This window comes from Gigantopelta aegis, chromosome 12 (genome assembly GCF_016097555.1).
Source record: "Gigantopelta aegis isolate Gae_Host chromosome 12, Gae_host_genome, whole genome shotgun sequence".
In the NCBI taxonomy this organism is placed as follows: domain Eukaryota; kingdom Metazoa; phylum Mollusca; class Gastropoda; order Neomphalida; family Peltospiridae; genus Gigantopelta; species Gigantopelta aegis.
In genome coordinates this window covers 37738377-37755876 of record NC_054710.1, presented here as the reverse complement: position 1 = coordinate 37755876, position 17500 = coordinate 37738377, and the positions used below count along the sequence as shown (strand labels likewise).

The 17500-nt window shown below is 37.8% G+C and overlaps 1 protein-coding gene across 1 annotated transcript in view; it reads left to right on the top strand.

Moving 5' to 3' along the window:
* Nucleotides 1-4162: 4162 nt before the first annotated feature.
* LOC121386032 (fibroblast growth factor receptor 3-like) overlaps nucleotides 4163-17500 on the top strand; it is a 29945-nt gene continuing 16607 nt past the window's right edge. The window contains exons 1-5 of the mRNA XM_041516829.1: nucleotides 4163-4412; nucleotides 8664-8750; nucleotides 11890-12030; nucleotides 13321-13476; nucleotides 16271-16546. Of these exons, the coding sequence (XP_041372763.1) occupies nucleotides 4163-4412; nucleotides 8664-8750; nucleotides 11890-12030; nucleotides 13321-13476; nucleotides 16271-16546 (910 nt within the window). The remainder of the gene's footprint in view (nucleotides 4413-8663; nucleotides 8751-11889; nucleotides 12031-13320; nucleotides 13477-16270; nucleotides 16547-17500) is intronic.

Here is a 17500-nt window from a genome sequence, read left to right as displayed (position 1 = left end):
AACATGAATGTACTAGAAGACGAATATCACTTTGTTCTAGTTTGTCCGTTCTACTATACTATAAGAGATAAATATATTAAAACTTATTATTATAATAAACCATCAACTCTGAAATTAACACAACTACTGTCCACCGATAACTCAAGAGAGTTAATTAAACTGTGTAAATACTTGATAACTGCTACCACACATAGAACAGACAACCTTGATTTATGAGTATGTTTTTATTTATGTATTTATTTCATTACTGTATTTTACTATCGACTGTGATAACTTTTAATAGGTCTATCCTGTAGACCTCACCATTCCACGCAATGTGTACAATGTATTATTTTATTGTAAATATGTTTGTATGCCTATAAAATGTATATTTTTTAGCAAATAATAAACTACTGTTGACCACAAAATAATGCATATTGTTCACGAGAGGCTCACGGGCCAATACTACCGTAAAAACATCATTGCACCGATTGGGGGCGGAACGTTGTCCGATGGTAAAGTGCTCGCTTGATGCGCAGTTGGCCTGGACTATTTCTCACTCCAGCCAGTGCACTACGACTGGTATATCAAAGGCCATGCTATCATGCCTATGGGATAGCACATATATAATATCCCTTGCTACTAATGGAAAAATGTACCGGGTTTCCTCTATATGTAAAAATTACCAATGTTTGACATCCAATAACCGATGTGTTCTAATGGTGTCGTTAAACAAAATAAACTTTAGCTTTGTCTTTTGTACCGATCACTGCGCCCTTCGCATGTCAGGTTGGGCGATATTTCTGTTTTCAGGGGTGTGTGTGTGTGTGTGTGTGTGTGTGTGTGTGTGTGTGTGTTTGTGTGTGTGTGTGTGAATCAACAGTACTTTATTTCATTATCTATACAGGGTATATTTATCAACGATAGTAAACTCGACTGTAAGTGAAGACACGCCCCCTACAAAGAATGAAGAACAGTTCAGGTGTTACGTCAGCAACCAGTGGGGAACTGCTGTGTCTCCGACAATTACCGTCAAATACTGGGGTAAGCATACACATAATAATATATAGTTTTTTCTTACGCAACCGTTGTTGAGAACACCATGCGTTATTTTTGGTTACACATGATTGTTAACACATGTACGTGTGTTAACAATTTCAAGACGTACGACTGGCTGCTCCTAGGTCGCCAGTGCCATACAACCAATGCCATACATTCAGTGAAAACCTACACGATGGAAATCGATTACATTGTGACGTATAGTTAACCTGACAACCATGGGTCTGTAACGCGTAAGTTAGCTACAAGTGCAACGGCTGTAAATACATTTTAGTCGGAAAAGATGTTAAAATTTGCTTAAAACCTCGTTTTTGAGAATATGTAAGAAATAGAATAATACATTCGTGTCGCCAGTGCCATACAACCAATGCCATACATTCAGTGAAAACCTACACGATGGAAATCGATTACACTGTGACGTATAGTTAACCTGACAACCATGGGTCTGTAACGCGTAAGTTAGCTACAAGTGCAACGGCTGTAAATAAATTTTAGTCGGAAAAGATGTTAAAATTTGCTTAAAATCTCGTTTTTGAGAATATGTAAGAAATAGAATAATACATTCGTGTCCGTTAGATACCACTTATCTCACAACTTGTTGTGAGGTAAATTGTATTTAACAGCCACTCATGTACAGTATGTGCCCCGATGACTCATACTTGAACATTCGAAGTGTTATTATATCACAACCTGATAACACCTCCGTTGCTACTATGATAACCTTGGCGTTGCTATGTGTTATCAGGTTACTAGGAAATTCAGTCTACACATGATAGTGGGTTAGCAGGTTAGTAGGAAATGAGTTCTGCGCATGACGGTTGTTTACTCAATTTTCAGGGATATGGTTTCGTCACTTTTCAAACATCCATTTACAGCAATAACTGTTGAACTGCATAAATAATTATAACATTTACAAAGTCCGTTACATCAAATTACCTGTTAATTTTCAATTCCTGGTTATTAAAAAAACAGATTATTCTTTTAAATCAAGCAAACCGTCTGTGCACTTTTGTATACAGTGGGTACATCGATTTTCGGCACAGAAATTTTCACAATTTCTTTCCAGACGAGCAGGACATGAGACCGTTACGTATTGCTTTAACCAATCAGTCGTATACGTCACTTCCGTGTCTGCAAAATGCTGATTATATCCGGGAGGTGGCACCTAACATCACGTGGTACAAAAACGACACCAAAATCAACTATTCCAAAAAGTACTACATTGATTTGAACGGTAATTACTATAATATTATTAATATTTTAATAACGTGTGTGTGCCTGTGTGTGTGTGTGTGTGTGTGTGTGTGTGCCTGTGTGTGTGTGCGTGTGTGTGTGTGTGTGTTTTCGTGTATGTGTGTGTGTGCGCGTGTGTGTGTGTGTGTGTGTGTGTGTGTGTGTGTGTGTGTGTGTGTGTGTGTGTGTGTGTGTGTGTGTGTGTGTGTGTGTTTTCGTGTATGTGTATATATATTTCGGAGGTTACATGTAGTTATGCAACATAACCGAAAGGTAAAAAAAAAAGATTTCTTTTGTAAAAATGTATATAATAATAATAAAAACTAGAGCTGGTCGGTATTGAAATCTGAGGTTCGGTATTGAAATCTGAGGTTCGGTATCGATATCGGTATTTTGGGGGGTGATTTACCTTCGTATCGGTACGGTATTCGATACTGACACGATACCGATACCAAGCACTATTTTCGGTATACTCGGCTTTAAATGCATGCCTGAGTTAAGGCTCACCCGCTGATTTCATCAAAATACAATTAAATTCCAACCCATTTTGCGTTCGTCAGATATATTATTAGTGTTTTACTAAATGCCGGGAAATATTTTTCAATACCGAAATTTCGGTATTTTGGAATTTGCTCGGTACGGTAAATCGGTATTGACATAATACCGATACCGAACGGTATATACGGTATACCGCACAGCTCTAATAAAAACCCTAGTTTATAAGTTTTCACAGATTTAAGATATGGCACGCTATTGTAGCATAATTAGCTAGAAGGTCACAGAAATTAATCACATAAATAGTAGCAAGTATTCCACCCATCTCAAGAAATAACCTCAGCTCAAAACACACACAAAGACACTCACACAAACACAAACACACAGGCACACACACACACACACACAGAGAGACACACATACACACATACACACACACACACACAGGCACACACACACACACACAGACACACATACACACACACACACATACACACACACACACAAACACAGACACGCGCGTGCGCTCACAAAAAAACCCACGAATCCATTGAGTTCCGTCTAGACTGACACCCGATACAGTCGATTCATGTGCCTAGGACTTCGAGTTTGAACCGTCGTTGGATACAAGCAAGAAAAGAGATCATCATTACTTTCATCATCAGCATCATCATTGTCGTTGTCATCATCATCAACGACATCATCATCAGCAGCATCATCATTGTCGTTGTCATCATCATCAACTACATCATCATCATCATAATCATCATAAACAATTCAATATAAGAAAGAAATGATGTATATCATCAATAACAAACCCCTACAAAAACCCAACAAGAAACTAAATTATCATCATCGCCGCCATTATGATTTGACTATTATCATCACAATAATTATTATCATAATTCACTGGATAAAAACATGAAGCTATTGTTAATCGTCAAAATTATCATTATTATCATCATCGCTTGCCATTATTATCATCATTATCATCATCATCATCATCACCATCACCATCATCATCACCATCATCATCATCACCACCATCATCATTATCATGACAATCATTATCATCATCACCATCATCACAACAAACACCATCATCTTTACAATCATAAATGGTTGGATATAAACACAAAAATAAATCATCATCATCATCATCATCGTTATCATTGTCGCTGTCGTCCATACTATGTTTACAGGGACCCTCCACATCTTTAACCCGACACGGCTGGATGTCGATGAGTACGTCTGCACCGTGGACGTCTTTCTTCCCGACATCAAATTCTCGTTCTACGTGACACTGAGACGCCGCTTGACGACAGGATATGACGACGTCGTCTCAACGCCCACATCAACATCAACAGATACCACAACTACACACACAACTACAGGCATGGACGCTGATGTCGGGACATTGCATGACGACGACGACGATGACAGTCATAGCACTACCACAGTGTTGACAACTACTACAACGAAGACTACTTTCACTACTACGGCAACAACTATTACGGTTACGACGTCGCCGAAACGATTACTAGGAAAGAGAACAGCGGATAGCTCAACTCTAGCTCCTCAGACAAAGTCTACTATGATGACAAACGTCGCCACACCTAAACACCACAACCAGACATCCAGTAATGGTATGATGAAGACGTGTATGGTTGAAATGAAACAACGTCCCAGTTCGTCTGCATTGAAAGATCTTTCAGAATAACAGAGCCTCTTTAATAACAAAAATTACATATCAATCAGTGGCGGATCTAAGGGGGAGGGGGCCTAAATTTTGCTTTTTATTTATTTATTTTTTTATGTTGAAGAATTCGAGGAAACTATTTGGGAATAGTTGTGTCCTTTGGGCGAGAAATAGCCCAATGGGCCCACTGACGGGGATCGATCCCAAACCGACCGCGCATCAAGCGAGCGCTTTACCACTGGGCTACGTCCCGCCCCATTACAAGAGGGATGAAATCTCTAGTAAACGATCTCCCCAGGAGTGGCTGTCCTCTTATAGACGAGGCACTAGATGGAATCAACCACTGTTTTAATAATAAAAAAGTTTGTTTTGTTTAACGATACCACTGGGGCACATTAATTAAACATCGGCTATTGGATGTCAAACATTTGGTAATTCTGACTCGTAGTCATCAGAGGAAACCCGCCACATTTTTCCTAATGCAGCAAGGAATCTTGCACTTTCACACAGACAGGAAAGCACATACCACGGCCTTTGTCCAGTTGTGGTGCACCGAGGTGGTTCGATCCTGCGACGCAAGCACCCCAAGGCGAGCACTCAACCGACTGAGCTAAATCCCGCCTCCTGTTTTAATAAATGCCCATTGGAATCTGCATGGTTGCAGGATAAAACATATTTAAATATGTACTTGTAATCTTTAAAAAGACTCTATTGGTCACAACATCTAACAACAGCAGCATACTATATACGTATAGATGTATGAATATCTATATAGTGTACGTACAGATGTATGAATATCTATATAGTGTACGTACTGATGTATGAATATATATATAGATATATATATATATATATATATATATATATATATATATATATATATATATATATATATATATATATATATAGTGTACGTACAGATGTATGAATATCTATATAGTGTACGTACAGGTGTATGAATATATGTATAGTGTACGTATAGATGTATGAATATCTATATAGTGTACGTACAGATGTATGAGTATATATATAGTGTACGTACAGATGTATGAATATCTATACATTGTACGTATAGATGTATGAATATCTATATAGTGTACGTATAGATGTATGATATATATATATATATATATATATATATATATATAGTGTATGTACAGATGTGTGAATATCTATATAGTGTACGTATAGATGTATGAATATCTATATAGTGTACGTGTAGATGTATGAATATATATATATATATATATATATATATATATATATATATATATATATATATATATATATATATATAGTGTACGTATAGATGTATGAATATTTATATAGTGTATGTACAGGTGTATGAATATCTATATAGTGTATGTACAGATGTATGAATATTTATATAGTGTATGTACAGATGTATGAATATCTATGTAGTGTATGTACAGATGTATGAATATCTATATAGTGTACGTGTAGATGTATGAATATATATATATATATATATATATATATATATAGTGTACGTGTAGATGTATGAATATCTATATAGTGTATGTACAGGTGTATGAATATATATATATAGTGTACGTGTAGATGTATGAATATCTATATAGTGTATGTGTAGATGTATGAATATCTATATAGTGTATGTACAGATGTATGAATATCTATATAGTGTACGTGTAGATGTTTGAATATATATATATATAGTGTACGTGTAGATGTATGAATATTTAGAGAATAACTAACGAGCTACGAGGAATTATTAATTATCTGTCCCGAGTGAATGAATGTTGTAAACCCGAGCCTTTGGCGAGGGTTTTACAACATTCATTCACGAGGGACAGATAATTCGTAACTCCTCGTAGCGAGTTGGTTATTCTCTTTATTACCTATTGTCAATTTTAACAGATTTTTAATGTAAAAATTCCTCTGCAGTCTACAACAAAGCCATCAGCCATTACGTCATATAATCTTACGCACATTACATGACGTAATGTAAGTGACGTCATAGCATAACGGCGTTCTTTTTACAGCCAGATGTTTACAGTACAAAATAATACGACTGTATTTGCATTTGAAAATAATTATTTTTATATATTACTAAAGCCGCTGCTTATGAAAATATACCATTTCATGTTTACGAAACAAGTGAGTCCATTTGTTTTTGTAAATCTTTGTATATCGTATAACGTATGTGTAATCTGACTCATGAATGGAAACATTATATGAAAGTTCCGGCCATGACAAGCAACCAACCAAACATCGTGATTTTTAAGTCAGCCAATCAGTGGCTGTAGAAGCAATCTGCACACTGTGCAGAGATCGAAAAAATATTACCCCGTATATTTGAGCCCATATGGGTAATAAATATATATATATATATATAGTGTACGTGTAGATGTATGATATATATATATATATATATATATATATATATATATATATATATATATATATATATATATATATATATATATATATTATGTTACAGTTAATCTGTATAATCAGGTAATATGTATATTACCTGATTTTTTCAGCTAATATGTATATTACCTGTTTCACTCAGGTAATATGTATATTAGCTGAAAAAATCAGGTAATATACATATTACCTGAAATATACTTCACTAATTTATACAGATTACCTGAAACGTGCAGAATGGTATTAACAAGTCTTTTGATCAATGTAGTCTATGTTCTCAGTTCAAAACAAGTCTTTTGATCAATGTAATATATATATAGTGTACGTATAGATGTATTATATATATATATATATATATATATATATATTTTGTACGTATAGATGTATGAATATCTATATAGTGTACGTATAGATGTATGAACATCTATATAGTGTACGTATATAGATGTATGAATATCTATATAGTGTATGTATAGGTGTATGAATGTATATATAGTGTATGTATAGATGTATGGAATATATATATATATATATATATATATATATATATATATATATATATATATATATATATATATAGTGTATGTATAGATGTATGAATATCTATATAGTGTATGTATAGATGTATGAATATCTGTATGGTGTATGTATAGATGTATGAATCTCTATATAGCGTATGTATAGATGTATGAATAGCTATATAGTGTATGTATAGATGTATGAATATCTATATATTGTATGTATATATGTATAAATATCTATATAGTGTATGTATGTATAGATGTATGAATATTTATATAGTGTATGTATGTATTTATGTGTGAATATCTATATATTATATGTATGTATTGATGTGTGAATACCTATATATTGTATGTATGTATTTAAGAATGAATGAACGCACTGGCTCAGGAATTTTTTTAAAAACAAAAAATTGTTATTTTCTAATTTTGCCCCAGGGATTCGAAATTGATTTTAAATTGACCGTTGTGATATACAAAATATAACTGTTTTTCGGTCATTCTTGTTTTAAATTTATTTGGCTAGTACTATGTTTTGTTTACAGCCGGATACGATGTATTTGTTTGTTTTTTAAAATTTGTTAGGAAAGGGATAACAACAAACCAATCACTGAAAAATGGACCGGCTTAGAGGCTTAGACGCAGGCTTAGGCGGCGTGTAGTCGGGTGGAGACTAAGATATCCTTGAGACTTGAATGTTTTCTATATGCAATAACCGGACGTGCTGTAATAGGGTTTTTCATAACAGTTTGCAGCTTTAAAAACTCCTCCTTCATAAGTTTACCAATATCAACGCTACGTCGACTCTAAATTATTGGAAAAATTATTTTATCTCTATAATTGTGAATACCTATATATTGTATGTATGTATGTATGAATAGCTTTGTGTATGTATTGATGTATGACTGTTACATACATAGATATTAACGCACTGGCGCAGGGGGTAATTAAATGATTTGTGGCCTCACAAACTGTCCCATGCCGCTGCTGGGACTCGAACCTATGGCACCGAATTGTCCGCAACTTGCAGACTTGACGCGATACCTTCTGAGCTATTGAAGCATCCATAAAAAAAAGATGCTCTTTAACTCAACCATATGCATGGGGCTTACGTGCATGAAATAGTGGGCAGACCTGGCACTAGCTAGTCTGTGTTCATATATGTACGTAGTTTCTATTTTACGTGTGTCAGTGAGAGATCCGCATTATTAACTTATCACAAACTTGACATTAAGACGTAGCGACCATTGCTTGGCACATTGCAGGATCCGACAACCTCGTCATCTTCTACATCAGCAGCTACAGAACCTACAGCTACAACTCCAGCATCGTCCTGGAATGCCTCTGTGCTGGCAAGTAAGTAACGGGAACGCTATAGACATTTATTTTTGCATTCTCATAAAATCAGGGGCACAGTGGTAATGCACTTGCCTCATGCACGGTTTGTCTTAGATCGATCCCCGTCCTAGCTATTTCTCGTGTCAGCCAGTTCACCACGATTGGCATATCAAAGGCCGTGGTATGTGCTATCCTGACTATGGGATGGTACATATAAAAGATGCCTTGCTAATAATGGAAATATGTAGCGAGTTGATCTCTAAGACTATAATGTGAAAATTACCACATTATTGACATCCAATAGTCTATGATTAATAAATCAATCTGTGCTAGTGGTGTCGTTAAAGGAGGGGACAATTAAGGCATTTGGCCTGGTATGCATATTCAACGATATATAATGCACATTATTGCTTAATATCAACAGGTATAATCTATACTTAATTAATAAAACGGTTAAATGTGACGGCTATTATATATAACATGCGCAGCCATTTTGTACCATCCCAGTGAATACGCCCTCTGGCGAGCTGGTGGTTACGTAATACCTAACGTGTCACGTCAGGAATTAGTGTTCGAACTGAAGAAACAAGACATACCTGATTTATGCGGATGCATCGCAATGTTCTGTAATAATATCCATCCTAGTAAGCCAGTACCAATTATATATTATTTGTCAATACAAAATAAAGCACCATTGTCAAAGGGTTGAAATAACTGTATTATGTTTTGTACATAAATTAACCCACGTACTGAAACAATAATTGGAGTGTTTTCTTGGTTAATTGGTCTTTTCTTTCCGTGGCCTGTACCTGTGGTTCCTGATTGGCAGGTGTATGTTTAGACGGTCCCCAGACACTGTGTCTAGACACACTAAAAAGACGTACCTCTTTTATTAAGATCACAGGGTATTGTGTGATAACAGCACGGATACCCCTCGAATCGTAATGGGCATTATTAGCTGTCCTGTTTTATTACTGTAAGTAATTCTGTAAAACCCTTGATTAAGTAGACTTTCCCATCTAAAATCACAAAACTGACCAATTACGTCGTCCCAAAGAAAAGAAAAGTAGCCTATCACTTGGGTATCGTGAGTAGTCGTTTTTGCTCGAACGTACCCTACCAATAGGCCTAATAATATGCATTTTTTCTTTGGATTTAAAAAAAACTCCATTTCGTTCTATTGATGCAACCTGAAATATATTTAGTTAAATAGTTTATTATACTATCAAGTCATTTGTGTTGTTTTACAAGTCCGGTTGATGAAAGCGAAGCACCTTATCGTAAATTAGAGCGTTTGTTTACACTGTACATAGAGGAGATGAACGGAGCTGACGTCACTTCGCCCCAAGCTATACCACCGGACGTCACAAAAACGAAACAAAATGGCTGCCCCCAGTTAGCAGGAATAATCATGGTTTTTTTATTAACTCTAAAATTACGCGTTTTTCATTTCTTAAAGTGTCAGTATGTGTTGGTGGTCCGGGTATGCATCTTTCCAACACATAAGGCTCTTGTTTGAGTTGACCCTACCTTTAAATAAAACAAAATTCAATCTCGTAAAATCGGTATCAGTGGAGTCACTTTAATCCAAACCGCATCCATTTCTTTTATCAATTATACTAATATTAAGTCATCATTTTGATCCAAAAAACAAAATGGAAGTGTGAAATAGACGTATCTTGGCTCACACCGCCAAACCAATGTTTTAAAGAGACATTCCTGAGTTCGCTGCATTTTTTAAAGATGTTATCGACTAACAGAGATTTTTCATGATTTTTATTACATATCAGATATATTTTTCTGCATAAAGACACTTATATTCTAAATAAGAAAATATATTTAATATGTAAGTTTAATCGTAGAATTATTTTATTAGTTGGAAACATCTTACAATGTAGCAAACTCGGGAATGTCCCTTTAATGATTTCTTCTGGAGCAATTCGAAAGCTTGCTGAGATTATGCAAGAATGAGTACAGTGGACAGGAGGTCAGGTTAATATAAAGGGCATATTTCGATTTACTTATTTTAAAAAGTAAAAAAGAAAAAGACTACGATAATTATTGCAAATGTACGAACGTACGAGAAATGTATGTCTCTCTCTCGCTCTCCCTCTCCGTCTCTCTCTCTCTCTCTCTCTCTCTCTCTCTCTCTCTCTCTCTCTCTCTCTCTCTCTCTCTCTCTCTCTCTCTCTCTCTCTCTCTCTCTCTCTCTCTCTCTCTCTCTCTCTCTTATATGTTGAAATATCCACATAGTTTATTCACCAAATAGCCGTAGTTTAAAATGTGTTCAGATTTCTTTAAATAAATACTCCTATCTTTTATTCCACCAGTCCTTTTCCCTATGTCATGTGGAAGCATGGAAATACAGAACTAAGCTCAGAACCGAATCCATTAATGAAAGAGAATCCTCAAAACGTCACGTACTGCAGCCAACGACGACTCAAGCTGAGTCGCGTCAACGACAACTTGACACATACATACACGTGCGTGTGTGTCAGCAACAGTAGCAGCAACAGCAGCAGCAGCAGCATCGAAAAAACAACTTCGTTTCGAGTGAAACGTAAGTACAGTGAATGAATGAGTGAATATGAATATGACACCCCAGCACAAAAAATACATCGGCTATTGGGTGTCAAGTAAGTAAAGTAGTAAAATCGATCAGTTAGTTTTATGTTTCAACTTTATTAAGGGGAGGAATGTAGTTCAAGGATGTAGCCTGAGGTGCAGTAGGTCGCAGTATCGATTGCCGTCTATGGACCATGGGGTTTTTCTCGTTCCAACCAGTATCCCACGACTGATGCATCAAAGACCATGGTATGTACTGTCTGTCGAAGTGCACATACAATAATATATCCCTTGCAGCTTTATCGTTATGAGTAGCCTATTTCGCGAAGGTGGGTTCTCTCTCTCTCTCTCTCTCTCTCTCTCTCTCTCTCTCTCTCTCTCTCTCTCTCTCTCTCTCTCTCTCTCTCTCTCTCTCTCTCTCTCTCTCTCTCTCTCTCTCTCTCTCTCTCTCTCTCTCTCTCTCTCTCTCTCTCTTTCCGGGGTAGCATGCCAGAGTTTAGACTCCTTTCGAATAAATCCCTGTTTCTAACAAATGTTAATTACAACTTTATTTTTCTTTTTGAAATCTAATAAAGTACTTTATTTTAGCATTGCTCCAATGGCGTAACGTAAGCAAGTCGAAGAACGTCACGGAAGGTTCAAATGTGACCTTCATCTGCGACGCTCATTGGTCAAACAGAATGCCGGTCAGCTCCAACACCCAGTGGTACATCAACAACGTAACAGTGGGTAAGACGATGATCACAATTTTTTATTTTAACATTGAGATAGGATTTTTGTTGTTGTTGTTGGTTGCTGTTTTTGGGGTGGGTTTTTTATTTGTTTTGTTTTGTGGGCGGGGAGGGGGGGGGGGGGGTGTTTGTTTGTTGGGGGAGGGGGTTGTTGGTTTTTTGTGTGTTTTTATGGGGGGGGTTTGGGGGAGTATGTGTGTGTGTTTGGGTTTTTTGTTTTTGTTGTTTTTATTTTGTCTTGGGTTTTTTGTTTTTTGTTATTTGTCTGTTTGTTTCGCTTTGTTTGTTTGTTTGTTGTTTGTTTGTTTGTTTGTTTGTTTGTTGTTTGTTTGTTGTTGTTGTTTAACAAGACTGTCTGTTGTATAGGATTGTTTGGGGGGGGGGAGAGGTCTGCAAAAAAGTATTGAATCGAAACAGTAGTGAGTGATTTTACCACACTTTATATCTTTCAGTCATATTAAAACATGTTTATAAAAAAAACCCACCTAAGTCACTCTTTGATTATGACGTAGAAATTTCTGGTCAACAATTACCTAGAACATGAAAACAACACTTTAAACATTGTTTTGAGAATAGACCAACATTCCGTAATAACGTGAAGGCAGAATTTAGTGGAATAACAGCTGAAGACTTTGGAAGAGACGTGAGTTACTTTAAAAGGGACAGGCCGGGACGTCGCCCATTTGTAAAGCTCTCGCCTGATTCATGCCTGGTCAGTTCAGGATCGATCCCCATCGGTGGGTCCATTGAGCCATTTCTCGTTACAGCCAGTGCACCACGATTGGTATATCAAAGGCCGTGGTATGTGCTTTAATGCCTATGGGATTGTGCCTATAAAAGATCCTTTATTTCTTACGGGAAAACGTAGTGGGTTTCTACTCCAAGACTGTATGCCAACATTACAAAATGTTTGACATACAACAGTCGATGATTAATAAATCAATGTTTTCTAATGGTATCGTTAAACAAAACAAACTATAAAAAAAAAATTGAAAGGAACAGCACATAGCAATAGTGCTAAACATTATTATTTGAAATAAATACAAAATCTTAGATCTTTTCATGAGATCAAGGCCCGTGCTTATAAAACTTTTAGTCCAGACTTAATCTCAAATGACGTCACACGCATACAATTTGTATGGCGTTGTCATGGCATTAGTGTCTCAGACACTATTAAAGTCTCGAGTCTAGACTCTAACATTTTATAAGCACCAGGCCCGGAATTGTGTGAAATAGCTGAACACGTGCCGTTAACAATGTGTTTATTTCATTTGTTTTCTTACGTCAGATGAGGAGGTCCAGCGAAAAATAAACTTCTGGCTGTCGGACGACATGACGTCAATGACATTCACCAATGTCAGCTGGAAAGATGCGCTAAACATACAGTGCAGAGTGACGCAGAATAACCAGTCGATTTACAACTGCGCTTACCTCAACGTTCTCGGTAATATACTACGACAAACAAAAGCTTAGCAATTTGGTAAATGTGCTTAACGAAAAGAAAACTGGTGACTTTCAAAGTGAAACCAGACACTGGATTTAATTAATGTATCATTTGTCAGTAAAAGTAACAGGAGGTTTTAAGTATAAAATAAAATGCGTAACTGTCATCTCAATGAATGTAGCATGTATTTTAAAGTACAATGCCGTAGTACAAAACTGCTAAACTGTTTTGTTATAATATACCAGTGTTTTTATGAATATATTTAACACATACTTCAAGGCCGAACAGGGGGCGAGACGTAGCCCAGTGGTAAAGCGCTCGCTTGATGCGCGGTCGGTTTGGGGTCGATCCCCGTCAGCGGACCCATTGGGCTATTTCTCGCTCCAGCCAGTGCACCACGACTGGTACATCAAAGGCCGTGGTATGTGCTATCCTGTCTATGGAATGGTGCATATCAAAGGTCCCTTGCGAAAAGAGTAGCCCACGAGGTGGCGACAGCGGGCTTCCTCCCTCAATATCTATGTCCTTAACCATATGTCCGACGCCATATAACCATAAATAAAATGTGTTGGGTGCGTCATTAAATATAACATTTCCTTCTTCTTCTTCAAGGTCGTACAAAAGGCGTTTATGGGAGGGGGAGAGGATTGGTACTAAACTCAGTTGTTAGTATACGACGGTTATTGATGGTCCTTGTTTATTATTAATGATACATCAGTATATGTCATGCTAAATGCTGAGTCATTATTTTAATTCCTGTTTATTTTTGGGCGAGTCGCAGGATCGGTCACCCTCGATGGTCATGAGGTTGTTTTTTCGTCCAAACCTGTGTCCCACCACTGATAAATAAACATCCATGGTGTGTACAGTACCGTCCATTAGAAAGTGCATGTGAAGACTCCTTATTGTTTTATCAATAGGAGTACACTATATGACGGCAGCAGGATTTTCCTCTCTCTATCAACCTTCATAGTGCATTCCTTGATGTGGTGAGGGCGCTTGTATGTCTCAGTGACCAAGAAAGCTACTCCAGCAGGAGCTTTGGCTTCTGTTAGGGATACCCAAGCTGGACTGGTCAATGGGTAGAGGCTAGACTGATATGGACTAAGGGTGAGGTAACCGAAACAGGTAACAGAAAGCTCGAGTGCTGAAGTCAGAGGTATTGGGCCGCACGGCGCACTCTAATAGACCACAATACCATGCATCAACAGCTATTATGACTACATCTATCTATCAAATGTTGAAATAGCCATATATTAAATGTCACTCTTTCTCTCAATTGACCAATTGACATCTCACAGGGCTTTGTAGACAAAAATGTGATGAGGTGTATAAACACAAACCTATAAACATTCCTTTCCTTTTCAAATGGCAAAAGTTTAAAATATGCTGTGGTGTCGTTAAACAAAGGTGATGTTAAACAAACATTCCTTTCTTTTCCAATTAGCCATAGATTAAAATGTGCTGAGGTGTCGTTAAACAAACATTCCTTTCCTTTCCAAATAGCCGTAGGTTAAAGTGTGTTGGGGTGTCATTAAACAAACATTCCTTTCCTTTCCAAATAGCCGTAGTTTAAATGTGTTGAAGTGTCATTAAATAGACATTCCTTTCCTTTCCAAATAGACATAGTTTGAAATGTGCTGAGGTGTCGTTAAACAAACATTCCTTTCCTTTTCAAATAGCCGTAGTTTCAAATGTGCCGAGAAAGAAAGAAGTGTTTTATTTAACGACGCACTCAACACATTTTATTTACGGTTATATGGCGTCAGACATATGGTTCAGGACCACACAGATTTTGAGAGGAAACCCGCTGTCGCCACTACATGGGCTACTCTTCCGATAGGCAGCAAGGGATCTTTTATTTGCGCTTCCCACAGGCAAGATAGCACAAACCATGGCCTTTGTTGAACCAGTTATGGATCACTGGTCGGTGCAAGTGGTTTACACCTACCCATTGAGCCTTGCGGAGCACTCACTCAGGGTTTGGAGTCGGTATCTGGATTAAAAATCCCATGCCTCAACTGGGATCCGAACCCAATACCTACCAGCCTGTAGACCGATGGCCTGCCACGACGCCACCGAGGCCGGTAATTGTGCCGAGACGTCACTAGACAAACATTCCTTTGCTATTCAAATAGCCGTAGTTTAAAATGTGCCGAGACCTCACTAGACAAACATTCCTTTCCTTTCCAAATAGCCTTAGTTTAAAATGTGTCGAGACGTCACTAGACAAACATTCCTTTCCTTTCCAAATAGCCTTAGTTTAAAATGTGCCGAGACGTCACTAGACAAACATTCCTTTCCTTTCCAAATAGCCTTAGTTTGAAATGTGTCGAGACGTCACTAGACAAACATTCCTTTCCTATCCAAATAGCCTTAGTTTAAAATGTGTCGAGACGTCACTAGACAAACATTCCTTTCCTTTCCAAATAGCCGTAGTTTTAAATGTGTCGAGACGTCACTAGACAAACATTCCTTTCCTTTTCAAATAGCCGTAGTTTAAAATGTGCCGAGACGTCACTAGACAAACATTCCTTTCCTTTCCAAATAGCCTTAGTTTAAAATGTGCCGAGACGTCACTAGACAAACATTCCTTTTTCCTTTTCAAATAGCCGTAGTTTAAAATGTTCTTAGACGTCACTAGACAAACATTCCTTTCCTTTTCCAATAGCCGTAGTTTAAAATGTGCCGAGACGTCACTAGACAAACATTCATTTCCTTTCCAAATAGCCTTAGTTTAAAATGTGCCGAGACATCACTAAACAAACATTCCTTTCCTTTCCTTTCTTTTCAGCCAGAACCGAAGTGAACATCCATCGCACCATCTCGAAAACTGACGAAAACGTGCTCACACTGGGCGTCACTGTTTACAAAGATCCACTGCTGGTGGCAGAAGATTTCCAAATCCAGTGGTTCGTTGTACAATATGGCGGGAAATCCCACGAGTGGACCCGCAAAGAGTGGATCTCGCTAAACATCGGACTCACGCGGAAAGTACAGTGTGTGGTGTGGAACAAGTACCAAACCGTCTCCAAGGAGATTATTGTAGAAGATCTTATTGAAGAGATGGGTAATGTAATTCTCAAATAAAAACAGATGAATGGATGTGTAGACGTATAGGTGGATGGGTGGATGAATGAATGAATGGATGCATGCATGCATGGATGAATGGCTGAATGTATGCATGGATTAATAGTTGGATGAATGGATGGATGGATAAATAGTTGGATGAATGAATGGTTGGGTTAATAAATGGGTGGGTGAATGGGTGGGTGAATGGGTGAATGAATGGCTCGGTGAACGGGTGAATGGATCGTTGGGTGAATGGGTGAATGGATCGTTGGGTGAATGGATCGTCGGTGAATGGGTGAATGGATCGTCGGGTGAATGGATAAATGGATCGTCTGTGAATGGGTAAATGGATCGTCGGGTGAATGGGTGAATGGATCGTCGGATGAATTTGAGAATGGATCGTCGGGTGAATGGGTGAATGGATCGTTGGGTGAATGGGTGAATGGATCGTTGGGTGAATGAGTGAATGGATCGTTGGATTGTTGGGTGAATGGGTGAATGGATCGTTGGGTGAATGGGTGAATGGATCGTCGGGTGAATGGGTGAATGGATCGTTGGGTGAATGGATCGTTGGGTGAATGGGTGAATGGATCGTCGGGTGAATGGGTGAATGGATCGTCGGTTGAATGGGTGAATGGATCGTTGGGTGAATGGGTGAGTCGATCGTTGGGTGAATGGATCATCGGGTGAATTGGTGAATGTATCGTCGGGTAAATGGGTGAATGGATCGTTGGGTGAATGGATCGTCGGGTGAATGGGTGAATGGATCGTTGGGTGAATGGGTGAATGAATCATTGGGCGAATGGATGAATGGATCGTCGGGTGAATGGGTGAATGGATCATTGGGTGAATGGGTGAATGGATCGTCGGGTGAATGGGTGAATGGATTGTTGAGTACATGGATCGTCGGGTGAATGGGTGAATGGATTGTCGGGTGAATTGATTGTTGGGT